Consider the following 27,975-nt stretch of genomic DNA (forward strand, 5'->3'; position numbering starts at 1 on the left):
GGCTCGAGACCTTATATGACTATGTGGAGGTTCGGGTTAGTCTCTGATATTCACCCTGTACGTAGTTCTTTTTTTTTTTTTTTGTCCGTTCTGATGTTTTTCATCGCTTTCTTATTCTGTATGTAGTTTTTATTTATTTATTCCGCCTGTACTTAGTTTTTACAAGTGAGAAAATAACAAATCAAAACTATATATGTGTATACGTTGTAGACCGTTGGTGTATGTGCGACGGCACATAATCGATCTTGACATTATCTCATGGATATATTGTACAGCTAATCGGGTGTCTTTCTCTTGCTTAGAAACGGGTACATGCAAAATTTCGTAGCAGTTTTTTTTTTGGTAATGTAATGTGTTCGAAACCAACTTACGCGCACCTCAAACTAATTTATACAACACCTCTCTCTCTCTCTCTCTCTCTCTCTCTCTCACACAACTTTGTTTGATTGTGTAAGATTTTATTAGAAACTTTTGTGAGTCTGAAAAAATGCATTTTAAATTCAACTTCTTGAGCTCCGTGCATAACACGGATTTAATACTACTAATATATATAGTCTATATTATAAGCGGAATGTTCATCATCCTAGTTGTTCATGACCAGTTTTGGACAAAACAATGCAACCAAATATAAAAAGGGTATACTCGGTCCACGAATTTCCCGCATATACGTTATGTGGGGAAGTGTTGATGTACGCAGCTTATATGCGTAAGTATCAACCTTGCAACCTTTTGCCATCACAGTCCTCTCTCTCTCTCTCTCTCTCTCTCTCTCTCTCTCTCTCTCTCTCATCATAGTTGATCATCTATCAGTGTTACATTCGCTATTATGGCGGTTGGAAGAGATGAGATGAGAGGCGTAACGGGGCTTCTCTTAGTAGTCAATTTAGTGTTGTATCTCATCATAATTGGTCTAGCTAGTTGGTGTTTTAACCAAGAAATCGACCTCAAATTGTTTAACCGTCGTACGTAATTAACCCAAATCTCTCTCTCTCCTATTTTCTGGGATGTGCTTTTCAATCTCTCTCTGTCTCTCTCCAGATTTTGGCGGGAATACGGCCACGGTCTTCGTGTTGATATATGCATTGCTTGGTGGAGTCATAGGTGCGAGTTCGGTGATAGCTGGATTCATACATAACAGGGCTTGGAGCAGAGATAGTTTGGGCAATGCTACTTCCACGGCACTCATTTCCTTTGCTGTTACAGCTCTTGCTTTTGGGTATCTCTCTCTCCTCTCTCTCTCTCTCTCTCTCTCTCCCTGTAAAATGTCAATCTCAAGTCCATTAGTCCAACTTTAATAGCCTTTTACTCTTGTCGTGCTCTGAAGAAAACGGCTGGGTACACTGAAATCTAACTAGTACTATAGGAGCATGAATTAGGAGGGCTGATCCGGGGCCTAAGCCAACTGCGAAGAGGGACTCCTTTTTACTTTTGGATTTATTACATGTTGGTTAGTTGAAAACATTTTTGCTGAGTTATACGTGTACTAATATTAGTTTAGGATCCTAATTTGTACACTTTTTGGATGCCTAAAGGCGGCTTGCGCCTTAGCTCAAGGCCGGCCTCGTGGGAAGCGGGGGGGGCTGCTGTGACCTATTTGCGGGCCCATTCTGATCTTGCTCTGATGATCGGAAACGTTCACTTTGTAAAGCTCGTTGAGTAGAACAATTATGCAAAAAATCAGCTTAATTGGATATTATTAAGTGCCTAATCGAAACCTTTTTATCTTGTAAAAAATGGATCCGAAACATTGGATCAAATCCATTGTAACCCATGGACCGAGAGTTATATGGGCTCCGATCAGGCACTTAATGATATCCAATTAAGCTGATTTTTTGTATATATATTCTACTCGACAAACTCTACAAAGTGAACGTTTCCGATCATCGGAGCAAGACCGGAATGTGCCCGCAAATGGGTCACAGCAGCACGCCGCTTCCCCAAGGGCAGCAGCCCCCCGCTTCCGGCCTTGTGTGGCCATGTTGGAATGAGTGCTTTTCTTTTTTTGTTTTCCATTTCTAACTGAATCACCCACCGTTGTCATTTTAGTATACTTAAAAAGAAGGAAAAGTCTATAATACACACCTCTTAAAATGGTGTATCATATGCATTTATTTTATGGTTTATTTATAACATTTTAGTGTGTTTCGTAACTTTTATTCTAGAATTCATAACCTTTTAGGAGTACGATTCGTAACATTTTAATTATGATTCGTAACATTTTGATGTATCTCATAACCATATACTTTCGTAACTTTTTAGTAATACGATTCATAACATTTTCTTTATAATTCATAACATTTTGGGAATGTATATGATACACACCCAAATAAGAGATGTGTATTGTAGTCTTTCCCTAAAAAAAATTCTATTAGGAATAGTCAGTCTAGTTCCAGAACACCTTCTTAAAAAATAAGTACTTATTTCATATTTTCAAATTAAAAAATAATGTAAATAAAAAATAATTTTTTGATTTTTTTTGCAGCGTATAAAAGATCTCATCAAAGATCAATATTGTATATTTTTAGATTTCAGTAAGCCTGTTATTTTTTAGCTTAAAATTGTCTTTTTAAAAAATAAGGACTTATTTCTCGTTCTGGAACTACTGATCCATTTCATAATTGTAGACAAGGATAAAAAATAAAATACTTTTATGTGTAACTTTTTATTTTTTTTTCACCAATTTATAAAATACTCCCCCATTACATGTCCAATTTGCATGTGTTTGTGATTGTAGCACAATTGAATCTAAAAATGGCACGACTACTTTTCACATGGCAAACCCAACACCACGGGGGTGCGTTAGTCACGATAGGCCTTGTTTAGGCCAGGTTCTGCTAATGGCTTTGTTTTTTAAGATTTTTGAGCTTTTCTTTTATTGTTTTGTCCTTGTTCAAATTTTTTTCGTGTTTATTAGTTTTGCGCTTAAATTTTGTGAATTATTGATTCGTCTCATCAAGACGAATATAAAAAATAAAAAAATTACTGTGTGACTTTTACTCAATTTTTTTTGAAAATATCCAAGATAAAGCTCCAAAAGCCAATTTTTTGGGCTTTATCTATGATTTTTCCAAAAATATTTGGGTAAAAGTCATAATTTTTTCTCTTCCAATTTGTTTTGACGAAATGAATCAATAATTCACAAAAGTTAGGCGCAAAACTAACAAACGCAAAAAAAAAAATTTTTTTTGAAGTAAAAGACGAAATAAGAAAAAGTTCAAAAATCTTGGCGGAACTTAGCCTAATTGCAGGATTAAAAATGCTTGGATTGGTTAGAATTATTGGCCACGGCCCAAGGAATGACATTCCATCAAAGAACAAAGGGATAATGACAGGCCAATCCTATTTTTCAGTTTTATGGCCGACCAAGTCCTATACGACCGGCCGGGAAGAACCCCAACAACAAATTGCCATCAAATTTATTCCAAGTTTTCCAACCCCTGCTTGATATTAGCCATGGATTAAATTCTTAGTCCAATCCTCGTCTCTAGACGCACTTCCCTGCATCATAACTTCCATATGGACACTTCGTCAGAGGTCGTTCATCGATGTCAAATACTTCCCGACACCGACACTCGCTCTCCAAACACTCTTGGACATGTTTCCGACACTCCAACCGTCTGATTTTTTCTCTAACGTTTTTCATTTGGACATGTCAAAGACACCCTAAAAAATGCTCCAGGTACTCTCGAGACATTGCAAAACATTGTATTCTAATATTGTGACGATGATGTATTGGAACACAGACTTGTATGCAAGGAGATCGCACTGGGGGGATACAGAGGAAATATTCTGGTAATTAGATTACTTATTGCCTATTGCTTTCACCCCTATAATTTGATTGTTTACCATAGTAATGGTAATGAATTTTGCCTGAATTGCAGAAAACATTGGAAATAGTCGTCATCGTATCGACATTTTTCCAGATGCTGTATTTGCTGCTCTTGCATGCAGGCATGTACAGCAGCAGGTACGGACCTGCTTATTCGTAGTCGCTATGGCGGGACCACCGGGTTGGCCACGCCTCCTGTCATGTTCAAAGTAGATCTTCCATACATCGGACAAAGCCATTGTTCACATAAAGTGTGCCACGGGAATAATATATATATATATATATATATATTATTCATTTTTCTTACGTATACCTACGTATACCTTTGGTTTATGTTACGAATAAATATATACCGTAAAGAAGTGAAGATCTGCATGTTTATGGTTAGTTTACTAATTGTAAGTTCTATACAAGAGAACTGATGGTTTATTGGTACGCATATGGTTTGATTAATTTGTTCTATATTTTTCGGTTCGTTTCTTACGATAGTTCAAAACTTAGAAATTGGATCAACCATACCCTAGTAAAATTGAACTATATACTTTTGCTTGTGAGTGCTCGATCCAATCTTCTCTATCACCCTCATAAGATGCTTGTTTTTCCTTCTCGAATGTTTAGCTATGAAAATGATGCGTACCTCGGACCTCAATTTTTTCAATCTCAATGACAGGCTTGGCAGCCAATGATCCTTACAAGTAACCTTTTCCAAACAATTATACCATCAAGCTTTTTTATCAACAACTGAAAGGAAAAAGGCATCAAAAGCACTAACAATCACCTCAAACCATAGAAGTGGAACAAGAAATCACAAGTTCAAGGACCATCTGGAATAATAGACCGATCGTACACCGAACCATCATCTTTTCTTGAGTAATAAACTCAATCTAATAACCTTTCCTGTAGGAGCTTTACAACACAAGCAGAGTGCTAGATCTGCCAATTTGTAGCCTTTCTAAAACAACCCAAAAAAATCACAAGTCTCTCTGTTCAACGAAAAAATCACAAGTCTATCTCCTTTACAAGAATCATACAAATTAATTAAGGGTTGAGGTTAATTCTGATAAGTTAATAGTGTTCAAGTCAACTTACGAACTTGCATTTAATCCATGGCTGTTAGAGGAAGAGGCAGAAGCCTAATCGGGATTCTCTCAATAGTCAACTTAGTGGTTTCTGAGTGTCTCTCATCTTACTTGGTCTAGCTAGTTGGTATCTCGACAAATACATTGAAGGTGAGCAGACCCTATTAATTCACACACTTTTCTCTACTCTCTTTCTCTCTCTCAAGAACCGAAAAGAAACAGGTATCAAAAGCACGAACAGTCACTTCAAACCAAGAACTGGAACAACGAATCACTGCTTCAAGGATAATAGACCCATCAAGCACCAAACCATAGTATCTTCTTGAGTGATAAACTCAAACTTATAACCTATACTATAGTAGCATGACAACACTAAGTAGTGATAGATGTACCAATTCATCAAGTCTTTCTACAACCACCCACACAATGTCTATTAGGGGTCACAATCGAAAAGTAGAAAGTGCATGTCCTACAAACTTATTACTGCTGTCCCTCTCCAGATTCGCGCTTTGCAGCTTCCTTGATCTCATCGCCGCCTTCATCCTGCTACAGACAAGGTGTAAAAAAAAAAAAATGAAATCATTGGCAGCAGTCACAAAAGTTTTAAAGTGAAGCATTGATGTCCCCAAAGCACGCAGATAACACGTGTATTTACTATTTAGCAACTTGATCCCAAACAGTATTTAGTACTTCACACCAAGCCCGGGCATACAACCATTAACAAAATGAACATAGCCCTAGACCTAGCAAAATGGTGAAAAAGGATTCATGCAACCTACCCAATGAGAAGCAAGACTAAGTTTGCATACGTTGCCACCAAGCCAAGCATGAGAGTAAGTTGGAAGGCAGTTCCATGGACTTGGCTCAGGTAGGCCAAAAGGGCTGACTAAGTTAGGACCAGTGGAAACAAAACAAAGTTTCAACTAGGATTTCTATTTCTGTAACTATCCAGAACAGAGGTTTGAATTGGTACAAGAAAAGTTAAGTCCAGGCCTAACTCATGTTATCATCAAACAAAGCACATAACAAGTTGCACTAGAAGTGATGAAACTTTGAACAAGTTAGAAGGGAGAGAAGTCCTTTGACACAACCGAAAACAACTAGGAAGGAGAGAAGTCCTTTGACACAACCAAAAACAACTAGGAAGGTAAGCCTGAGAGAGAGAGAGAGAGAGAGAGAGAGAGACCGTGATATCAGAAGTCCACAATGTCAGATTGTCCCTGAGAAGTTGCATGATCAAGGTGCTATCCTTGTATGATTCCTCACCCAATGTATCCAGCTCGGAAATAGCCTCATCGAAAGCCTGTCAAAAAAATTTGTGTTGCACGATCAAATACTCAGCCTTCAAAATCTTCTTACATATACCCGTCCAGAAAACAGATTTAGGGTCTTGATGGGTCTAAACTCTAAATACAGTGCCCACAGCATATCCATGACTGATTGAATGGCTTAAGTGACAGACTCATGCATTATAAACACAAACATCAAAATTAGAATATGAAAACCAGTCCGCAGGATGCCAAACACCTCTTCTCTTAACTGTATACCACGAGATAGTAGTATGTAATATATCTTCTCTAAACTACAGCATGATATATTTATGTCTCAGTCTTCACATGAGCAACATGGTATGCCACAAAAATGGCTCCCAATGTGCTTGGTACGCACAGGATACTTTAACATTTTCAAACGGACAGCTTTTTTTCTTAACGCTAGCATATCCAGGTCAAGTCCAACCAAGTTTTCTTGATTGAAAAGAATCCCCTTCACATCTCCACCATCAGACCAAACAGTCTTTTTGTTCAAAAGTGACAACAAGTCTGGACCTTAGGTCTCAAACTTGATGTGAAATTCCATTTTCCCATCCTATCACCGAATATTAATATCCAACCTTGAGAATCCCAAGACTGAAGAAGAATAGAACTAGCATACAAAATAGTTAAAGACGCATACCTGCTTTGCAAGATTGCAAGCACGATCAGGGGAGTTGAGGATTTCATAGTAGAAGACAGAGAAGTTAAGGGCAAGTCCCAGCCTTATTGGGTGAGTAGGAGGCAACTCAGCCAAAGCAATATCCTTCATCCAGGAAAATAAATATATATCAGGTCATGCGTAGCAAATCATAAATAAGGACTTCAACAACGAAAAGATGGCAAAATCATCCCCCACCTGAGCAGACTTGTAAGCAAGCAAAGTGTTCTCAGCAGCCTCTTTCCTCTCAGCCCCTGCCTTAAATTCAGCCAAGTACCTGTGGTAATCACCCTTCATTTTAAGGTAGAAAACCTTGGACTCTGCATTTGAGGCCATAGGAATAAGATGCGAATCGAGAAGACCCAGAATACCATCACAGATCTTGCTAAGTTCTGCCTCAATCTTTCCCCTATACTCCTTGATAATGGAGACATGATCCTCATTTCCACGGCTCTCTTCCTTCTGCTCAATAGAGGAGATAATTCTCCAAGAAGCCCTCCTAGCTCCAATCACATTCTTGTAAGCCACAGAAAGGAGGTTCCTTTCCTCCACAGTCAGCTCCTCAGCATCAGCTGTCTTTGCCACTTTCTCCATGAACTCAACCATTTCTTCATATCTTTCGGCTTGTTCGGCCAATTTGGCCATGTAGACATTGTCCTCACGTGAAGCCTCGGTTGGCACCATCTTTGTTATACTAAACTAATACTCAAGACTGCAAAATTTCCACATACATGCCTCAAAATATATATATATTGAGACCATAACCCTACAGGTAAAGTACTAATTCAAAGTAAACCGAACCAGTTGCTCAAGTTGACCCTAGCCGGGGAATATAGCTCTCAAATGTGAACTCATGTTTCGAACTTCACCCTTTCTTTAAGGCTACCTAAGACTTAAGCATGGTATAGATGTGAGGGAGGATAAACGTGTACCCAGGACTTAGGAGGGGCATAACTCCTACCACTGAGTATATATTGCCATACAAAACAATAACAAGTACAATATTTTGTTCCTCACTTGACAGTTTCAAGCTTCGCGCTCTAAACAAGACAAATTAGCTCACTCTGGATATTTTACAAAGTACCTTTTAGGGTCCCTGGAGCTAAAGACCTAAGAATCATCAAATCACGTTCCTCCTCTTGCAACATATTCTCAGCAACCAACTCGAGTACCACAAACAAACACCCCCCCCCCCCCCCAAACAGATCCCAAAGAACCTAAACATACATATCAACCATTCCCTCGGAAACATGTATGGATTCCCGGTTTTTGCCATGCTGAATAAGTTCTTTTTTTTACTGTTGAAAACGAAAAACATGTTCAATGAACGTGTGTTTAACTTGTTTTGAAATCAAGTGAGGGGGAGATAGTTAGTTATTGGAAAAAAAAAAAAAAGGTGAGGGGTGAGTACTGGAGGAGTTGCAGGAGGAAAGGTAGTCACTGGTGGAGGTAGGTAGCGTTCCAAAGAGGGTAGCCGAAAGAGAGAGCTTGAGGTCAAGGGCGATTACGGACACAAGATTGTAACACTAGCGGGTGAATGTGTAGACAAGGAGCATCCGTAGTGGAATAATCAAAAGTTGCCACATCAACTTTTGGCTATTCATTTAAGGGGTTATTAAGGTTAGCAATATAGAGGTCCACAATGGTAAAATTAAAATTGAATAATCAAAATTTGCCACATCACATTTTCAACTTATAAAAGTCTAAATATTGTGACATAGAAAACAATTTTTTTAAAACGGGTTTTAAACTAATAAAAACAGGTTATTAGAAAAAGAAATCATAGTTTTTTGAAAACTTTGATTTACAAAAAAACAGTTTTTGAAAAAATAATAATAATTAAAAAACTGTTTTGAAATAAACTGTTTTTGAAAAAAAAAAAAAGTTTTGGGAAAAACTGTTTTAATAAAAATAAAATAAAACAGTTTTGCAAAAAATAAAACTTTTTTTAAAAGTATTTTTCTTAGAAACATGTGGAAGAAAGAAGGTTTTTGTGTAATGATGGTGTACTTGATTGAGGGAATGTGGGGACAACTAAATTTGATTATTGGCAAAAAATTGTTAGTTTTGATTATCAAATGGCCAAAATTTGATGAGTTGTTGAGAGGTTGTTAAGTTTGGTTATTCCAATGCGAGCACGTTTTTGAACAAATGTTCCTAACCTTAGCAACTTTTTGGTTTTACTTATACCACTGGGATGCTTTAAGAAAATGCAAAACAAATATATTGTACTTGGGGAGGCCAAATCTGCATAACTCCAAATATAACTTTCTTCCTTTCTCGAAACATGGGTCGGTCGGTCACCCCTGCCACCCTCCACCCGTAGTCCATCCCCAAAAGGGAAACAAACTCGAATTGAAAAGGAGTAAAACTATCTACTTTCAGTTCGAACTAATTTTGAAAACTACACTTTATCTGGAAAAGATACAGCTACAAAACATAGTTTATTATTATAGAGCGAAGAGAACAGAGACTTAGCAGAAACATAGAGCGATCCGCGATAACCCAGTCGATCGATCGCCTCTCATCGCAGCCGCTAGTCAACGCCGCCGCTTCTCATTGCCGATCGCCTCTCTGCTTGGCAGCTCCGCTAACGATCGGCGGCTTTGTCTACGACAAGAACAGGGCTCGAACAAGGTATCTCTGACTCAATCGACGATCTGTTCGGACGACGAAGACACGAACAAGGCTATGGGGATTCTTGGTACTGATGCCTACGATTCTCATTTTCCAGGTCTAGCTGGTCCCGTTCTGGTCTCTGGAGTGGCTAATGGGGTTGGGGTTTCGTCTGGTTCGGTAGAGCGGCGTGTTGATCTCATCGAAGTCTTGGAGAAGGCGACTGTCTCATCTTTCGATCACCTCTTGCCTTCGGATGCGGATGGCCCTGCGGCGCGGCAAATCAAGCAGTTAAATACTGAAATTCTCATGCTTCGTAGGGAATTGTTGGGGAAAGGGGTTCATTCGAGCCCTAATTCTGCTGTTGAAGTTACTCAGGCTGCGGCATGTACGGGTAAGCCTCCTCCCCCTAGTTCTTGGAAGGATGTGGTTTCTGCCGACTCTCTTGGAGCAATGTCTGATAATCCTATGATTTCTCGTATGAATCTGCATTATTGTCCTCCCACTGTTGTTGATAACAAGTTATGTGTTAATATTCCTGTTGGGGTGGATGCTTCTGGGGTTGATAAATGGAAGGATTGGGTTGTAGGTTACTTTGTTGATAAGAAACTCTCATTTACTGCTGTGCAATCTATAGCTACTAGGATTTGGGAAAAATTTGGCCTTAAGGATGTCCTTTCTAATGATGAGGGTTTCTTCTTTTTTCGTTTTGATAAATCTGGGGCTTATAGACAGGTTGTTGAGTCTGGGCCGTGGCACTTTGGGGGTAAGTTGTTGATGCTTAAACAGTGGCAACCTCAAATGAATCTTGTGAAGGAACAGTTCACTAAAATCCCTCTTTGGGCACATTTTTATAATGTCCCTCTTGAATTGTGGACTGAAGAAGGGCTAAGCCGTGTGGCTAGTGCCATAGGTAGACCATTATATGCAGATCGTCTTACTGAGTCATGTAAGAGGATTAATTTTGCTAAAATTTGTGTGGAAGTGGATGCTTCCTCTCCATTGCCTGAGCAATTTGATTTGACTTTTCCATCTGGGGCTGTTTTCACAATTCGGGTTTGGTATCCTTGGAAACCTCTCAAGTGTAATTCCTGTAATGTCTTTGGCCATAAGAATTGTGTGGTCAAGACTGATCATATAGGGCCAAAACAGCAAGTGTGGGTTGTGAAACCCTCCATTAGCGCTGTTGGGGCTCCTTCTGTTGTTCCTGCGACGGACCTTCCTTATTCTATTGAGGTTCCTTGTATGGGGGTTTCTTCTGCTAAGGATGGGGTTTGTCCTACTCTCCTAAGTTCTGCTAAGGATAAGGTTGTTTCAGCTGATCCTTGTGTATCTGTAGTTGTAGGGGCTGAGTCTGTTGCTGGTTCTCCTTCTGGTACTAAGGATGGTGCCAATATGTTTTCTGTTCTCCAACAAACGGAGGATGGGGTGAGTCAAAAGGGTGTTGATTCTGGGGATGATCTTGAGAGTTTGCCTACTGAGGAGGAATTTGTGGATGGTCTAACCCATGATGTGATTGTTACTTCTCCTGTTCCTAAAAAGAGAGGTCGAGGGAGAAGTAAAGGAGTTAAGAAGCCTGTGAATAATAGTCAGGTTTCTAGTGGTCCTGGTCCGGGAAGAGGTGGTAAGAATCGTTCTTAAACATTCAAAGTCGGTGCTTGGAACATAAGGGGTCTTAATAATCCCCTTAAACAAAAAGAGGTTAAGTCCCTTATTTTTTCTCATAAGTTGACTATCATGGGTGTGGTTGAAACTAAAGACAGATTGTGTAATATTCCTTCTACTATAATGAGTTGTTTTCCTCCTCGTTGGCAGTGTGTTCATAATTTTTCTTTGGGCCCTGTTGCTAGAATTTTTTTGAGTTGGGATCCTTCTGCTTTCACTTGTTCTGTGTTGCTCTCCTCTGATCAGTTAATTGTGGCTGAATGTTCATCTGTGGATGGTAATACTGTGTTCATTTTATCCATTGTTTATGGGCATAATAATCCTATAGATAGAAGGAAGTTGTGGGCTGATATGAGGTCTATTGCTGGGTCTATTGGTACTAAGCCTTGGGTCCAAATGGGGGATTTCAACTCAGTTAGGGCTACTTCTGAAAGACTTGTAGGTTTTGATGTTGCTGCTTCTTCTGAGTTCAATCAATGCCTGTCAGATATTTCCCATGATGATATGCCTGCTAGGGGTTTTTGGTTTACTTGGACTAATAAACAAGGTGGTGCTGGGGACAATAAGAGTAGGATTGATAGAGTGACTTCTAACAATCAGTGGCTTGTCTCTTTTCCTAATTGTGAAGCTTCTTTTTTGGCTCCAGGGGTATCAGATCACTGTTCCATGGTTGTAACTATTCTTCCTAATTTTCAGAAAAAGAGGTCTTTTAAGTTCTTTAATTTCTGGCTTCAAAATCCTGACTTTATGAGGGTGTTAAGTCAGTCTTGGGGAGAGCATGTGGATGGCAGACCTATGTTTATCCTCTCCTTTAAACTGAAAAGATTAAAGGGTGTTCTTAGAAACCTTAATCTGAAGGATTACTCTGAAATTGGTAAAAGGGTAGCTGGTGCTAAAGATGATTTGGATCTGATTCAAGACCAATTTTTTAAGTTCCCTCATGACCCTGAGTTGTGTGCTAATGAGAAAGTAGCTTTGAATACATATGTGGAGTTAAGAATGGCTGAGGAATCTTTCTTGAAACAGAAGTCAAGAGTTACGTGGCTTGCTCTTGGTGACCACAATTCTAAATTCTTCCATCATAAGCTCTGTTCCCATAGAGCTAGGAATAATATTCTTAGCCTTACTGATAGTAGTGGTAATCTTTTAACTGATTCTGGGGCTATTAAGGATGAAATTTTGGGATATTATACTGGGTTACTAGGGACTGCCTTTGGGGGGAAAGTTAATGCTGTTCCCACTCTCAATCAAGCTATCCATGCTAAGGTTCCTTCTCACCTCAAGGATCAGTTGATTGCTCCAATTACTAGGGCTGAAATTAAAGCTGCCCTTATGTCTATCAATGGGGACAAGGCCCCTGGGCCTGATGGCTTTAATTCCATGTTTTTCCAAAAATGCTGGGCTGTTGTAGGTAGTGATTTTACGAGTGCTGTGGCTTCCTTCTTTGGTACTTTTGGTACTGGTAGACTTCTCAAGGAATGGAATGCTACTGCTATTTCTCTGATTCCTAAGGTCAGTGCCCCTTCTTCTATCAGAGATTATCGACCTATTTCCTGTTGCAATGTCAGTTATAAATGTATTACCAAAGTCTTAGCAAATAGAATGCAAGTGGTTCTTCCTTTCATCATTGACCAAGCTCAATCTGCTTTTATCAAAGGGAGATCAATTGTTGATAATGTTCTCCTTATGCAAGAATTGGTTAGAGGTTATCACAGATCTAATGGAAGCCCTAGATGTGCCATTAAAATAGACTTAATGAAAGCCTATGATTCTGTGGACTGGGGGTTTCTGTTTGATACTATGCTTTGCATGGATTTTCCTCCTCTGTTTGTTGCTTGGATTAGAGAATGTGTATCTTCTGCTAAGTATTCTGTGGTTATTAATGGGAGCATGGAGGGGTACTTTGCTGGACAAAGGGGTTTGAGACAGGGTGACCCCATCTCCCCCTACTTGTTCTTGATTGTCATGGAAGCTTTTGCAGCTATCCTTAAGTTCAGAATTCAACAGGGTGCCTTTACTTTCCATCCTAAGTGCAGTGCTTTGAACATTTGTCACCTTGCATTTACTGATGACCTCTTCATCCTTAGTGGTGTGGATCATGATTCTATCAGCCTCATTAATTCTGTTTTGGTTGATTTCCACTCCTTTTCTGGATTGAAGCCTAATTCCAATAAAAGTGCTGTGTTCTATGGGAATGTTGCTGATCAGTTGAAGATACAAATGCAAAATATTCTTCCCTTTCCCGAGGGAAAATTCCCTGTTAAATATCTTGGTGTCCCTTTAATTTCTACTTCTCTAAGGTCAGAAGATTGTGCTATCTTGAAAGAGAAAATTCTTCATAGAATTGTGTGTTGGTCCAACGCTACCTTATCCTATGGAGGTAGAGCCCTTCTTATTCAATCTGTCTTGTTTAGTATTCAAGTCTATTGGAGCACCATTTTTATCCTTCCTGGTAAAGTGATTAAGGATATTGAATGTACCTTAATGGCCTTTCTTTGGTCTGGTCCTGAACTCAAACACTCTGGTGCTAAAGTAAAATGGACTCATCTTTGCTGTCCTACGGAGGAAGGTGGGTTAGGTTTCAAGGGGATCAAAGTTTGGAATAGGGCTGCCATGCTTAAACATCTTTGGGCTCTGTGTATGAAGGCAGACACTTTATGGATCAAATGGGTGCACACATACATCATTAAAGATCAGTGTCTTTGGGCTATGGAGGTTCCGTGTGATGCCTCTTGGACTATGAGAAAGCTGCTTGGCCTTAGAAGGTTGGGTCAATCCCTCATTAAATATCAGATTGGTAATGGAGAAAGGACCTTCTTGTGGTGGGATAATTGGCACCCTCTTGGTCCCTTATATGATCGATTTGGGGATAGAGTGGTGCATAATGTTGGCAGATCTTTAAGGGCTAAGGTGGCTTCAATAGTGGAAAATGGGGCTTGGAGATGGCCTAGATTAAGAAACCACCTTATTCAGACCATCGTCTCTCACACTCCTCAGAATTTGGTTCCACACCCTAAGATGGTGGATTCAATAATTTGGGTGCCTCATCCTAGTGGTATTTTCACTATTAAGTCTGCTTGGGAAGCTATTCGGGAGAAATTCCCTATTCAGCCTCGATTCAAGGTTATTTTGGGTAGTCATAATGTCCCTAGATGGTCTTTTATACTTTGGTTGGCAGCTCTTCACAGACTGAGTACTAAGGACAGATTGAGAAACTGGGGTATGGCTTTGGATGCTCTTTGCTGCCTCTGCCAGGATGAGGAGGAATCACATCATCACTTGTTCTTTGATTGTTCATATTCTACACGTGTTTGGCAGTACTTGGTGTCAAAGAATAGAGTGGCTGGCATTCCTAATAATATGGGAGATGTCCTTGATTGGTTGCAGGGCAATGTATCTTGGGATACTTTCAGATTTGTTAGTTTGAAGAGTACATTGGCAGCTACTGTTTATGGTCTTTGGCAGGAAAGAAACTCTCGTATTTTCTGTGCAAAAATGAAGGATCATAAACTCTCGTATTTTCTGTGCAAAAATGAAGGATCATACTCTGGTGGCAACAGATATAGCCAATGGGATTCGTGCTTTCCTTAGCTCCAGAAGGAATGTAAAACAATCCTTGCAAAATCGGAGTATTTGTGAGATATGGGGCTTGCCTCATAGGATCATGCAATCTGTATAGTTTTTTTTTATAGGGTGTTCTTTGATTTTGTTTTCTTGTTTAGAGCTGTTAAGTATGGCTGCCTGTTTTGTTGTTTCTTGTAAGGGGATTCTATCCCTTATACTTTGTTTCTTGGTTTGAGCCTAATAAAATTTTGTGCACTTATCAAAAAAAAACATAGTTTATTACAGTTACCAGATTTTATGTAAATCATAACGGAAAAAAAAAAAAAAAAACAGAAACAAAAGCTTCACCAAATATTGCAACATTTCAATTTCAATCTTTTTTTTTGGTCATGAATCCGGAGCAGACAAGCGGCTTACAAATAGCGGATCGTACCCTAAACGATGTAAGCAAATTGATCCACATGTAAACACACAAACATTGACATATCACTTACTATGGCAAAGAGAGATCAATTAAGCTAACTAGTCAACGATTTCAGATCGACAGAGAAACAAAACAAACAAGCAGAGAGATAAGTTCAAAATCGAAGATGTAAATCCGAACCCTAACCCTAAGAGCAAGGTAACGGCGTGGATGTGAACGTACCTCGACGGCGGCAAATCTTTCTCTCTCGATGGAATTTGGGGGAAGAGAGGGGGGGAGGGGGCGGAATGGGGTCGTTAAATTGGGGAGGAGAGAGAGAAGGGGTGGTCCAATGAGGAGACGACAGGTGGTGGGTGGGCAGAGATCGCCACGTTGGCGATTACCGTCAAAGCCCTCCTCTTTTTGGGAAATCCGATTCTCATTTGTTTCTCGACTTGTTTGGCAAATTGGCATGGACTCCTGCTACACACAGCAGATCTGTACACAGATTTCATTGTGAGGCCCATCAAGGGTTCTACACAAATCATCCGAGCCGTTCATTAAATGTAAAATATTTTTTCTAAAGTCTCCGCAAAAAATAAGATCAATCCGATACCTATAAGTGCTTCATCTAATCATCTAACTTTTCATTCAGATTTTCGGATAATGAAAAGCTATATGGTTGGATCGAGTACCTATAGGTATCAGATTAAGATTATTTTTTACTGAGACCCTTGAAAAAATGTTTTACATTTAATGAATGGCTCGGATGATTTGCCACAGGTCCCACAACGAAATATGTGCACAGATTTGCTGTATGTAGACTTTCTGATTGGCAGTAGTTTTGAAAAGCTAGTAGTCACAAGCACGTGCATGGCATGTGCTCGAATATCGGTCATTATATAAATTGTTAAAATTTTCTCTTAAGGGTTAGCATGCGTGATAGGCCAATTCAGGCCGTTCATGCTCGATAATGGAAGATTCAAATTGCATCTCAGCTAAACAACAATGGACGACTGAGATCTGTTCGGTCGAGATGCAATTTGAGCTATCCATTGCCGATTTTAACGAGCTCCTTTTTTTTTATCTTCTTCCTTTGAAATGAATTGGTATGGATTATACCATCTCCGTCTTGATTTATTTGTCTAGTTTTTGACTTTGCTTTGTCCCAATTTATTTGTCCGTTTGACTTTTAAATGGATAAAATTTCCTTTTCGCCCTTACTTTTTTGAAATAAAGTAATTGTTCAAAAAAATTGAAGGGTAAATATAGGAAAGTAAACTATTTTATGTGTAATCATTATGCTTTCTAAATAAGTTGAATTCTTAATATTAGACAAACAAATTGGTATGAAGGGAATATAACGAGGGCAATCTGAGCCGTCCATTACCGAGAAAAAAAAATTTAACTTGATTGGGCATTGATAGCTAAATGAATAACACAGACTTGTGCTAGAAAAATTGTGCGAGAGAAGTTTCATATTATATTTTTTCTTGCCATTTTTCCTTTCACAAATTTAATCTATTTTGTTCACATACCTATCAATCAAGCAACTTTTTTGCGTTAACATCCTACAATCTTATTTGACGAGCTCTAAAACGATTTTGATCATTAATTGATATAGGCCAGTTAGGGGCCCATAAACCCCAAATGTGGACCGGACTGGGTTGTAACCAAACTGGATGAGAGCTCTGTCCATGATTGATCACAAGAAATCATTTCTAGCAGACTAGTAGTCATTTCTAGGCAATTGCTTACTAAAAAGGATCTACATAGCCCTTTTAAACTCGCACGCACCCAACCTTTGGCGGTACGAGTGTCAATCCAGTTCCAGGGCACAGGCCAAAAGCCTCGCCTGCCGACCCAGAGAGAGCGGGCATCACGACTAGTCACTCGATCAAAGACCCCGCATGGCGCGACAAGCTTTAATTAAAGGTTCTTTTTTAGTATTTTTTTTTTTTCCATAACACACCCCCTTGTGATATGAAGCCCTCGAAAGCTTGATATACTCATTTAGTTGTGCAAATACGAGTGCATTCTTCTACATCTCTCTCTCTCTCTCTCTCTCTCTCTCTCTCTGAAACAATTGATGGGCCTAGCAAGGAGTGGTCAAAAGGCTGCAAAAAAAGGGAGGGGAATGTTTGAAGAATAAAGCCCAATGGCGACCCCTATCAGCAAATGCATGTCTGGGTCTTGAAAAATGAATTTCATTCTGTGGACATTATCGTTTCTTTCAATGGTGGAGATGTCAAAGACTTTAGGCAGGCATGTGTTGTACTGTCAAAAAGGCTCTTTTTTGATCTCAAGTTCTTTGAACTTCGCTGCACATGGGAAAAAGCTCAATATGCATGGAACCATATATGGCATTTCGGCTGTTCTATCAGGACTTAGATCTTATGGCATAAAATCTTGTAATGGGACCGACTAAATATTCATGGCTTTTTCAGAGAGATTTTTCGGGTGGAGACGGTCCATGCCCGACGCATTTTTGGAGCCTTTCCCGGCGGACCCATTTACGAGGATTCGAGAGTGGAGATCGACGTTTCACTTTTGAGACGTCGTTGCGAAACATTAGCACGTGTTCAATGATCGAGAAGTTCATTTTGTTGATCGGATATTGTTTAATATGTCTTCAAAACGCATATTTATTTTGATCCACTGTTGCAATGTTTTTGAAGTCCAATTTATTCTGATAAATTTTGTTGCAAAAACATTACAAATTCTACTAGCAATCCATTTTATATACTACTAGTGTTAACCGGTAAGGCGAATCACTCAGTGCAAAGTCCAGACTACCAATAATAATACTAGTAATTTGGTTTGGTATCGTGATTATATATTCAACAATTTGGCAGGGAATGAACTCAGTTCCAGATTCTCAAGCACGTTCTTGATTTGTTTCTGTTTCTATATTAGTACTTCTGGGGCATTATTCCTACTATATCTTCCAATCAGTAGTCTTCTTCTGACTAAGGAATTTCCAAATCCTGATGTCAAATTATTCTCGAATAATGACATGACATCCTCACTGCATATCAGAAGAAAGGGGGGGGGGGGAAATTCTTTCAAGTCAAAAGCCTGTTTCTTTTAATTTGCTAGAATTGTTCAAGTGTCTCGGAATTGGCCCAATCTCAACTACGCATTAATGGCTAGTTGACTGCCCAATTGCACAACACTTTGGAATCGTAAGCATATATCTCAGTTTGACCTTAATAATGCACTCATGCTAGTTGAACAAGTGTTTGGCTGCAAATGGAAGAAGCAATTACCCTTGAAAAACAGCGTCCTTTACGTGTCTGCGTATAGTCGGTCTTGCAAGACAAACTATGCACGTGAACCCATGTGCATCGAACGATTTCGGACACAGTTGTATTTTAAAATTGTGCGTAGAAGCTCACGGCTTCTCGCTCTGTTAACTCTCAGGTTCTTTACTTGCATATTACGTTTGGCTGAGTTTGACTCTCATCTGAAATTCCCAGTTCAATTGCTGACTTATTAGCCATCGGATGGCATACCGGCCCGACCGGCTCGCCCCTAAAGGGTTCTTCTCTGTAGTCTCAACGACTAATTCCTCTTCTCATCAGAAGGTTATCGTATCGTCAAAGCGCAGTGTAGATGTTAATCGGGTATTTAGTCGGTGCACAAAATCTAGCCACCTACACCATACTATATCGTAAACGTAAGTTTAGAGTCTGAGGTACTGAGCACACTTGTTATTATGAACCAACAAACCGTAACAAATATGATCCAGGAGCTAACACGGGACAGATCGAGTCGATAGACAAGGAAGAGTGTTAGCTAGGCTGGCCTCCACAGTTCACTAGACTACTTTTGATTTTACTCATTCATCCTAATTAGCTACAAGTATCGATTAGTACTACTGGGAAAAATGATCAACAGATATACGCAGTCGGCTCCGGCTTATATTTTGACCGGAACATCGTATTCGATCTGGATCTATATCAAGATCTCCAAGCAAGATGAAGAATCTGTACTAGCTTTACCTTCAGCTGGTACATGTGAACAGCATCTTTGAGAAGAAAAATGCGACTCTGAAAGCCTATTGCAAAAAGCACCAAAACCATGTAAATTCCATCAAGGTCAATTCAAGGGGGATTATCAGAGAGAACAATAAGTTCAAGGGGAATTCCTCAACTAGAAAACGTCTCTAAACAAGTTGTTTTCCCCATTTCCAGAAAATACAAAAGGGCGGTATTGGAGCTTATCAGATAGGAATAGGATATCCTCTTTGACCTAGGTTCTGGTCGGCTAGCTAGATGCTGCATCGAATCGAAGTTCTCATATTCTTGTACCAAAAATTCAAACCCGCATCGGCCGATTCCCGATATGTATCACTTTGTATCCAATTTTTTGCCCACTAGCGGATTTACTTCAAGTGTTCTGACACAAAATACTATATGATTCTAAAATTTTTACGGTCATTACACCCGATTTTTCACTTCATATCATTCGATATTCCCTCTACCGTTACGCTCCTATCGTAACCCTTTCGCAACCCGCTAGTGCAATTCAAAACCATGATCTGGACCACCCATAAATTTTTCTTTGCAATTTGCTCTTCAAATCTTTTCCCTTCATCAATCTGACGACACATGGCAGGTTGTCAATTGGCACTTGGAGGACATAAAGATAGGAAAGCTTTCCTCTGCCTACAGTTGCTTTTTATCTAAGTCCCCAATCTTTTCGTTCCCTATATAAGGACCCCTCGAGCTGATAACTTCTACACCAATTAACTCAAACATCTCCGTACCGTACAGGGAAAATGGCTACCATTTCTCTTGATCCCAGACTCGGCTTCCAAACAGGCAAGACCCATCACCAACACGGCGCGGTTACCGAAGAAGTCGAAGGAATCATCAGAATATACAAAGACGGGCACGTCGAAAGGCCTCCACTGGTCCCGACTGTCTCCTGTGCAGTGAGTCCAGAACTGAGTGTGGCAGCAAAAGATGTTATTATCGAGAAATTTACCAACTTATGGGCTCGGCTTTACGTTCCGAGCTGCCCAGCCGGAAAGCTCCCGTTAGTTGTGTACTTCCACGGCGGGGGGTTTTGTGTCGGCTCGGCCGCTTGGAGCTGCTACCATGACTTCCTTTCAAATCTGGCCTCCAAAGCAAGCGCCATCATCGTATCGGTTAACTACCGTTTAGCCCCAGAGAACCGTCTCCCTGCCGCTTATGAAGACGGTCTCAACGCTGTCATTTGGCTGAAACAACAAGCTATGAGTGGGAGCCAGGACCAAATCTGGTGGTCGAGCCGGTGCAACTTATCGAGCGTGTTCCTAGCCGGGGACAGCGCCGGTGCCAACATAGCTCACAATGTTGCTGCACGGCTCGGTAGTCTGAGACCTTTGTGCCTCAAGGGTACGATTCTGATTCAACCCTTTTTCGGGGGAGAGTCGCGAACCGAGTCTGAGAAGCACGCTTTTCAGCCAGCTGGCTCGGCTCTGACTCTACCGGCTTCTGACGCTTATTGGCGGTTATCGCTCCCCGTGGGGGCTAACCGGGACCACAACTGGTGCAACCCCATTGCAAGGGGGGGAACCAAGGCGGGAGAATTCGGAGCTGTGTTGGTGTGTATATCCGATATGGATATATTGAAGGATAGGAATTTGGAGTTCTGTTCTGCCATGGCAAGAGAAGGTAAGAGAGTGGAGAAGGTGATTTACAAAGGGGTTGGTCATGCATTTCAAGTTCTGAATAACTCTCAGCTTTCTCAAGCTCGAAAGTGTGAAATGATGAACGATATCAAGGCTTTCATCCACCAGTAGTACTTTTTTTTTTGTTAACTCAAGTAGCCGAGCCAGCTTACATGCACCTCGATTAATCTTAAGTAGTGGACTTATTTCGAAGAGTTTCATTCTTTTCTTTTTTTTTCTTTTTTATTTTTTTTGGATTTGTATAGTTTGAAATGTAGATTACAGAGAAAAGGAGGGTGTTAGTTTTATTCTGAAAAAAAATTGGTTGTTTAAAAGCTGGTGAGAAATAGTACGTTTGTCCAGTTTATCAATATGTTCTCATTAACCCAAAAAAAAAAACGAACTTGAATGGGCGTGAAAGGATTCATGTTATGAAACACTCTGGCACTTTATTTCAATTGTAATTCAAAAAGCAAGAAGGTGTACGTATTGTTTTTTCACAATCACTTGACCACATTTCTTGGGGTTGAGAAATTCGTCTTAAGCTCTCTACGCAAAATAAAAAAAGATGAAAAGTAGACCAAGAGAATACAACTTCACTGTAACAAGAGAAGCAATGATTTTTTTTTTTTTTTGAGAAAAACTAGGCTCTGTAACGAAGGCTTTCACAGAGGCGAACAATCTTACCCGTCCAAAAGTATTTTGGGTGGTCCAGACTATTCGCGGGAATAGTTTATTTAAAATCTAAACCGTCGATTACCGAGACAAACGATAAGATTGGACAGTACGGAAACCTCTTTTACTCATCCTCCATAAAAAAACAATCTTTTTGTTTTTTTTTTGGTCAATAAGAGAAGGTATGATTTGCAATTGCGTGCTTACTATTGTTAATAGGCATTGAGGATTGTAATTGCGAATGAAATCTAGGAATTGCGAATCATGTTTCTTGATGGTAAGTTGCTGATTATTTTTCTAACGATTCCTAATGTAACTTAAATTGATACACTACTACAGATAAAGGGGTCAAATTGGTTACTTTTTAGATGAGAGGGGCTGCATCGTAACAAGTGATAGATAAAGGTGTCTCCCTGTAGTTTATCCAATTCTTCTTTTTAACCCTTGTAGGCGAATCGGATCCAGTACGGAGAGGAACCCACCGTCGTCTTCTTCTTCTCCGTTTACCTTCCCAACCCACCGCCGAGAGATCGATACGAATTGATGCATTGAACGGCTTATACTCGGACAATTGTTTTACCAAAGGTAACTTCGTCTATGTTATGATTACAATTATATTATCCAATTTTCCCGTTACCTCTTCTGATCTTGCATTATGAATTGAGACTCGTGTGAATGAGGCAATAGATACACGTATACGTTAGAATTTTGTTTTAGTTGATACCCTCTTGTGCAAACTACTGTTGAGTTTGGGTTGATGTTTTGTGCTGATCTTTGCGCCGCATGCTTGGTGTTTGACAAAATTCCCAACAATGTTTCGGCCGGTAATATTGTTTGTTTTTGTTTGAAAATTTATCTTTTTGTGGCCCTTGACTTATTCTTAATCTGTTCGTTTCGACAAAACGCCCAATCAACAAAATTGCAGCTGGTAGTATTGCTTGGTTGTGTACTTGTGTTTACAAATTGCTTTTTTTTAGTCCTTGAACTTGTATTTTGTTCGTATTTGGAATGTTGCAATTTCTTAATGCTTACAAGCTATTTGTTTTTGACAGTATGCCAGATCAACGATCTTGCTGATGGTGGTATACCTTGTTTGTGATTAAAAGTTGCTCATTTTTTTTGGACTTGAACTTGTAGTTCAAATCTGCTTCTTTTGTGGATTATTTCCGCCAAAAGAGTTCTCGATTTTGATCTGTTTTGTCTGCGAGTAGACAACATTGACTTTTGGTGTTAACGATTCTGGTGTTAAGGCACGGCATCATTTTTTGGGACTTGAACTTGTACTTAAAATCTGGTTATTTTGTAGATTATTTCCACCAAAAAAGTTCTCATTTTTTATCTGTTTTGTCTGTGAGTGGACAACATTGACTTTTGGTGTTAATGATTCTGTGCCTTAAAAGCCTGAATGACTTGAGGATTTCCAAGTTCAGTCAATCATTTTTCAAATGTGATTGAGTTTGTTTTGTGGTTTGGGCATAATAGCTGATGACTGTCCCTTGAATTAGGGGAGAGTGTCCGATGAATTTTGTGATGATAGCTGCTCCATTTCCTGCTACCATTGGCAGTGATCTTTAGCAATAAACACTTTCCAATAAACATTGTTGGTTATTGATCCTTGATAAGGTATGACATATGATGTGCTTATAAAGTTGTTTGATACAATTACCTTGAACCTGTTTGTGTCAGCTGTCCAGCCAAACTATTAGGTGTAAAGTGAGTGAGCAATTCTCATCTCAGCCATATGTTTCTCTTTGCAAGTAAGAAATTTTTCCAACAATATTCAGTTACATAAAATAAGTCAATTACTTATTTCTTTGAAAATTGCTAAAGGCATTTAAGAATTTTGGTGTTAATGATTCTGTGCCCTAAAAGCCTGAATGACTTGAGGATTTCCAAGTTCAGTCAATCATTTTTCAAATGTGATTGAGTTTGTTTTGTGGTTTGGGCATAATAGCTGATGACTGTCCCTTGAATTAGGGGAGAGTGTCCGATGAATTTTGTGATGATAGCTGCTCCATTTCCTGCGACCATTGGCAGTGATCTTTAGCAATAAACACTTTCCAATAAACATTGTTGGTTATTGATCCTTGATAAGGTATGACATATGATGTGCTTATAAAGTTGTTTGATACAATTACCTTGAACCTGTTTGTGTCAGCTGTCCAGCCAAACTATTAGGTGTAAAGTGAGCGAGCAATTCTCATCTCAGCCATATGTTTCTCTTTGTAAGTAAGAAATTTTTCCAACAATATTCAGTTACATAAAATAAGTCAATTACTTATTTCTTTGAGAATTGCTAAAGGCATTTAAGAATGATGTACGATATGTATTAGTTTATGTGCCATGCATCATGTATTGTTACTATTGTACATGTATCTCAATTTGCAAAAAATTCGAGACACGCATGGTGATACATAACGATTTGTGTTTAACAAATTGAATCGTAGAACACACCTCGGGAATATTGACAATCCTTGATATGTGAGTGATAAGTATTTTTTGTTGACGAAAACACGAAAAGAGCAGAAAAGCGACAGTGGATGAAATGAAATGACACCAAACAATCTTTTAGATTTTGAGTTCAACCCTTTTTTCATATAGGCACTTATGTCAAAGAACATTCAGTGCAAGCTTGATTGTGCATATGCCGCAGTTTCCAAGTGTATGAGATGGCTTTAATTCTAGCAGTCGTTATACAAACTCTTGTTGGAAGATAGAATTTTGGCCAACTTTGACCAAGCAAGGTTGAGGCGGAGACAGCATGGAGAAGCGGAAGCGAACAAATGCTTTGAAAGATGATGAAAATGAGGACAACATTTGGTGGTTGGTGGTACAAAGGGGTCTTGCACCCTCATTTATTTCTCTCAGTTTGTTTGCACTTTTGGTGAGAGTCGCTGTATCACTCCATCCTTACTCTGGCGCTGGTAAGCCACCCAAGTACGGAGATTTTGAAGCACAAAGGCATTGGATGGAGATCACCCTCAATCTTCCAGCTAGTGAATGGTATCGGAATAGCACCGCCAATGATCTGAGCTACTGGGGACTTGACTACCCTCCCCTTACTGCTTACCAGAGTTATATTCATGGCCTTATCCTCAGAAACTTCCTTCCAGATTCTGTCTCACTTCAGACTTCCCATGGCCACGAGTCCTATCTTGGGTGCGTACATGAAAATATCAACATTGTTAGTACCGAAATCTATATCATTGCCATGTTTTAATTATTGAATGAAACTGTAAGTGTGTGAACTGCTCCAATGATTTACCTTGCAGAAAGCTGCTCATGAGGTGGACAGTTTTGTCCTCTGATGTGCTGATGTTCTTTCCTGCAGTTTTCTATTTTATCGTTGTATACTACTCTGGTAGTCGCACTGGATGTAAAAATGATTGGGCGTGGCACGTTGCAATGATTTTGCTGAACCCATGCTTGATACTGATTGACCATGGTCATTTTCAGGTGTTGAACAAAATCCTTCTCCATCCTGCTTCTTTACCTGATGTTTCTTATCTTTTGTAGTGCAAGAGTGTTCCACTTCTCATTCTTATTCTCTCTCTTTTTTTGCAGTATAATTGTATTAGCTTAGGCCTTACAATTGGAGCTGTCGCAGCCATCCTCTCTGACAAAGACCTTTTGGCTTGTTTCCTGTTTAGTCTCGCTCTCAACCACAAACAGGTGGCTTCTTATTTTGTTAAATTGCACAGCACAGGCTTGCCTTACTATTTTTACCTTTGTAAACTATTTCCATCATTCTTCCAAGTATTCATGTCACTTTATCATGCAATTTTCCTTACCAACTCACTAAATGAATTTATACTTGTTTTGAGAAAATAATCATGCTATCCTTCCATTGCTTTGGACTATGAATGAAGGAACCATGGTGATGTGCACAGGAATTGAATAGGATCTCTAGGCCTACCCTCTCTGATGCCTTTCGGCTTTCATTTGCGGGCATGGTTCCGTAGCAAAACATCCCTTTAGCTCCTCAATTCTTGGAGGTATATGGGGGCCACTATTTCAGTGGTATTTCTGAGAGCAGCCACTTTGTGCATATATTGCCATAAGTTAGATTTGTCTCCAAACCTCCCCCACCCGTACCCCCAATGATTGGAGGCTAGATGGGTTCTATTATTGTTGTTGTTGTATCCTTTCATCATTTCTTTTCATGAAAATAAAATTTGTTGCTCAATCGAAAAATGTTTCTGCACAAGGACCATCCACAGATATTGGTGATTTCGTGATGGTGAATTTAGAGCTGCCAACACTGTGTTTACAACATAGTCACAGTGGCTTATCTAACTTAACTTGCTCATCTGAGTTGGTGGAGTTGTTTTCTGTGCAGATGAGTGCCTATTTTGCACCTGCATTTTTCAGCTATCTTTTGGGTAAATGCCTAAGGCGTCAGAATCCGCTTCTTGAGGTGTTAAAACTGGGTTTTGTGGTCATAGGAACATTTTCCATTGTTTGGTGGCCATATCTGCAGTCTGTGGAGGCATTTTTACAGGTCATCATCTTTCTACTTGAATTTTGTTGATGCTTCATAAACCTACATGGTGGTCTGAAATTAGGCATCCCCGCGCTCATAATTTATTTAATGTGTGAACTGCCCAAAGATTAAAAGAGGACAACAAACATTCAATTGTAGACGTGAAGAAGTTTGACTTAATTAACTGCAGCAAGTTGTTGAAGAGTTCCAATCTTTAGTTAATTTGTTAATCAACGTACTCCTTTCAGCATTTTTGGTGTGTTTAGCAGATATTCCTGCTCATTCGTTTTGAAAAAAATTCAGTGCTTACATGCATGTGAGTATGTCATGCTTCACTTCGGTTACACCTCAGCCTCATATTCAGTTTCCTTGTTGCATAGTTAGTCGTTTACAGATTACAGGACTCTTTTGCTATCAGCTAGTCATTCAGATTTGGTATTTGCATTTTGCACTGATGTTTATAGGAGGAAGACTTGAACTCGATTAGGAGTTGTCTGAGGTTGATTTTTGTGACAGAACTGGTATGTGTTCTTTTGATAGTGTATTCTAGTACAATTACTTATTAAGCTGGGTGCTTGGTGCAGGTTCTCTCCCGTCTAGCTCCCTTTGAAAGGGGAATATATGAGGACTATGTTGCTAACTTTTGGTGCACATCGTCACTACTTATAAAGTGGAAAAGATTGTTCACAATTCCATCTCTGAAGCTTCTCAGTCTTGGTGCAACTGTTTCTGCCTCTCTGCCTTCGATGGTTCCGCAAATATGGGCTCCAAGTAAACAAGGCTTTCTCTATGGGCTGCTCAATTCTTCACTCTCCTTCTATTTATTCTCATACCAAGGTTAGTAGACGTATCCTTGCCTGTCATCTGTTTAATTACCTTAAATTTACTTCCTCCACCCCCATTTGTTTGTCCTTTTTAGGCAGTCGTGGTCGTTAATCGGCTCAACAAATAATTTTGTTTTTTTTAAGATTTTGCCACGATGTAAGATATTTCAATCATTTTTTATATGAATGGTTTCGAAACCAAGGAACGTAGAACATATGGACAATTTTTGTGTGATGTTCAGAATAAATGGGGATGGATGGAGAATATCAATTTAATGATAGTTTGACGATTGTTAGCATTGATATTTTTGGCAAAAACAGTCCACGAGAAGTCTATTCTTCTGCCTCTGCTACCAGCAAGCTTTTTGGCCATTGACGAGCCTTTTCTTTTCAAGTGGATGATGCATTATGCGCTGCTCTCTATGTTCCCTTTGATGTGCCGAGATGAATTGATTTTGCCATATATTTCTCTATCTGCTCTCTTCATCCTTCTTTACCATGCACCTGGCGGAAGAAAAGAAAAAAGAGACGCACTATCTCCTTCGAATCTGAAATCCTTCGTGGTTGTGTTTCTTGTTTTGTGCTCTCTCGTTCTTCATGTTGTTTATTTTGCCGTGAGCCCTCCAGAGAAGTATCCCTTCCTTTTCGAAGCCATGATTATGCTTCTCTGCTTTTCTCAGTTCCTGTTCATCACCGGTTACACCAACATAAAGCAATGGATGACATTGAAGGACTCTGCCCTAGAAAATAAAGAGAAGAAGCATCTTTGATCGTTTGTTTCTGGGATTGAATCTCTCTTTCTTACTCCATTTTATTTTTCGTTTTAGGCTGAGACCGAGATTTGTAAGCAGTATACTGCATACGCACGATTTTGTTCAGTTTTCCTAAAGGAATACACTTAACAATTTAGTTTGCCATAGAACGGTTTCCATGTCATTAGATTCGAGGAAGCATTTTTGTCTTAGATTTGATGTGAATTGTTGCCCTTCTTGTGACTGTCCTTTCTGAACATCATCAACGAAGAAGAGAAATGTATAGTGGGGGAACAAGTTAAAACTTATTGTTCGTTTTTTTTTTCCCTCCATCTGTATTTTGTGTTAGAATTGTTGTACCCTTCGGCTTTTATTCTTACTTTTCACTTGACTATGTTATACTCCGCACTGCAGTTTCTTGCGTACAGCCACACCCCGACCACATCACTCTCACA

The 27,975-nt window shown here is 39.5% G+C and overlaps 4 protein-coding genes and 1 non-coding gene across 8 annotated transcripts; 4 read left to right on the top strand and 1 right to left on the bottom strand.

Moving 5' to 3' along the window:
- The first annotated feature begins 777 nt into the window (after nucleotides 1–777).
- Nucleotides 778–4,290, top strand: LOC131299005 (membrane protein PM19L-like). The gene is made up of 4 exons (XM_058324531.1): nucleotides 778–962; nucleotides 1,039–1,216; nucleotides 3,744–3,792; nucleotides 3,882–4,290. Exons 1-4 carry the CDS (start codon nucleotides 827–829, stop codon nucleotides 3,987–3,989), a joined length of 471 nt encoding a protein of 156 aa, XP_058180514.1. The 5' UTR covers nucleotides 778–826; the 3' UTR covers nucleotides 3,990–4,290.
- An 877-nt stretch (nucleotides 4,291–5,167) lies between these two features.
- LOC131299004 (14-3-3-like protein) lies at nucleotides 5,168–15,466 on the bottom strand. Of its 2 annotated transcripts, XM_058324529.1 has the most exons (6): nucleotides 15,452–15,466; nucleotides 15,371–15,408; nucleotides 7,078–7,591; nucleotides 6,862–6,984; nucleotides 6,095–6,211; nucleotides 5,168–5,451 (listed from the first exon to the last, which is right to left on the bottom strand). In XM_058324529.1, exons 3-6 carry the CDS (start codon nucleotides 7,561–7,563, stop codon nucleotides 5,389–5,391), a joined length of 789 nt encoding a protein of 262 aa, XP_058180512.1. In that variant the 5' UTR covers nucleotides 7,564–7,591; nucleotides 15,371–15,408; nucleotides 15,452–15,466; the 3' UTR covers nucleotides 5,168–5,388. The 2 variants fall into 2 exon arrangements, with proteins under 2 accessions (XP_058180512.1, XP_058180511.1); XM_058324528.1 differs by lacking the exon at nucleotides 15,452–15,466 and having other exon boundaries at nucleotides 15,335–15,379.
- Nucleotides 15,467–19,571: 4,105 nt separating this feature from the next.
- LOC131299003 (probable carboxylesterase 17) lies at nucleotides 19,572–21,198 on the top strand. Its single transcript, XM_058324527.1, has one exon. It carries the CDS (start codon nucleotides 19,911–19,913, stop codon nucleotides 20,916–20,918), a length of 1,008 nt encoding a protein of 335 aa, XP_058180510.1. The 5' UTR covers nucleotides 19,572–19,910; the 3' UTR covers nucleotides 20,919–21,198.
- A 604-nt stretch (nucleotides 21,199–21,802) lies between these two features.
- LOC131299001 (probable dolichyl pyrophosphate Man9GlcNAc2 alpha-1,3-glucosyltransferase) lies at nucleotides 21,803–27,914 on the top strand. Of its 3 annotated transcripts, XM_058324525.1 has the most exons (8): nucleotides 21,807–22,046; nucleotides 23,439–23,556; nucleotides 24,063–24,620; nucleotides 24,734–24,917; nucleotides 25,026–25,133; nucleotides 25,801–25,962; nucleotides 26,529–26,781; nucleotides 27,090–27,914. In XM_058324525.1, the coding sequence occupies exons 3-8, from the start codon at nucleotides 24,223–24,225 to the stop codon at nucleotides 27,536–27,538; spliced, it is 1,554 nt and encodes a 517-aa protein (XP_058180508.1). In that variant the 5' UTR covers nucleotides 21,807–22,046; nucleotides 23,439–23,556; nucleotides 24,063–24,222; the 3' UTR covers nucleotides 27,539–27,914. The 3 variants fall into 3 exon arrangements, with proteins under 3 accessions (XP_058180509.1, XP_058180508.1, XP_058180507.1); XM_058324524.1 differs by lacking the exon at nucleotides 23,439–23,556; XM_058324526.1 differs by lacking the exons at nucleotides 23,439–23,556; nucleotides 25,801–25,962 and having other exon boundaries at nucleotides 21,803–22,046.
- On the top strand, nucleotides 25,323–25,430 carry LOC131299316 (small nucleolar RNA snoR100). Its single transcript, XR_009190700.1, has one exon. It is a non-coding gene; the product is annotated as a small nucleolar RNA snoR100 (small nucleolar RNA).
- Nucleotides 27,915–27,975: the final 61 nt, after the last annotated feature.

The sequence above is a fragment of the Rhododendron vialii genome, chromosome 8a (genome assembly GCF_030253575.1).
Source record: "Rhododendron vialii isolate Sample 1 chromosome 8a, ASM3025357v1".
In the NCBI taxonomy this organism is placed as follows: domain Eukaryota; kingdom Viridiplantae; phylum Streptophyta; class Magnoliopsida; order Ericales; family Ericaceae; genus Rhododendron; species Rhododendron vialii.

Bases quoted from the DNA above. Each gene is read 5' to 3' on its own strand.
- LOC131299005 (XM_058324531.1), top strand. From the start codon at position 827: ATGGCGGTTGGAAGAGATGAGATGAGAGGCGTAACGGGGCTTCTCTTA. The intron at 963-1,038 runs GTACGTAATTAA...GTCTCTCTCCAG, and splicing joins CCTCAAATTGTTTAACCGTC to ATTTTGGCGGGAATACGGCC. The intron at 3,793-3,881 runs GTAATTAGATTA...CCTGAATTGCAG, and splicing joins GATACAGAGGAAATATTCTG to AAAACATTGGAAATAGTCGT.
- LOC131299004 (XM_058324529.1), bottom strand. From the start codon at position 7,563: ATGGTGCCAACCGAGGCTTCACGTGAGGACAATGTCTACATGGCCAAA. The intron at 6,212-6,861 runs GTATGCGTCTTT...TTTTTTTGACAG, and splicing joins CTTGCAATCTTGCAAAGCAG to GCTTTCGATGAGGCTATTTC. The intron at 5,452-6,094 runs GTCTCTCTCTCT...TGTCTGTAGCAG, and splicing joins TGTGGACTTCTGATATCACG to GATGAAGGCGGCGATGAGAT.
- LOC131299003 (XM_058324527.1), top strand. From the start codon at position 19,911: ATGGCTACCATTTCTCTTGATCCCAGACTCGGCTTCCAAACAGGCAAG.
- LOC131299001 (XM_058324525.1), top strand. From the start codon at position 24,223: ATGGAGAAGCGGAAGCGAACAAATGCTTTGAAAGATGATGAAAATGAG. The intron at 25,134-25,800 runs GTGGCTTCTTAT...TTTTCTGTGCAG, and splicing joins TCGCTCTCAACCACAAACAG to ATGAGTGCCTATTTTGCACC. The intron at 25,963-26,528 runs GTCATCATCTTT...TGCTTGGTGCAG, and splicing joins CTGTGGAGGCATTTTTACAG to GTTCTCTCCCGTCTAGCTCC.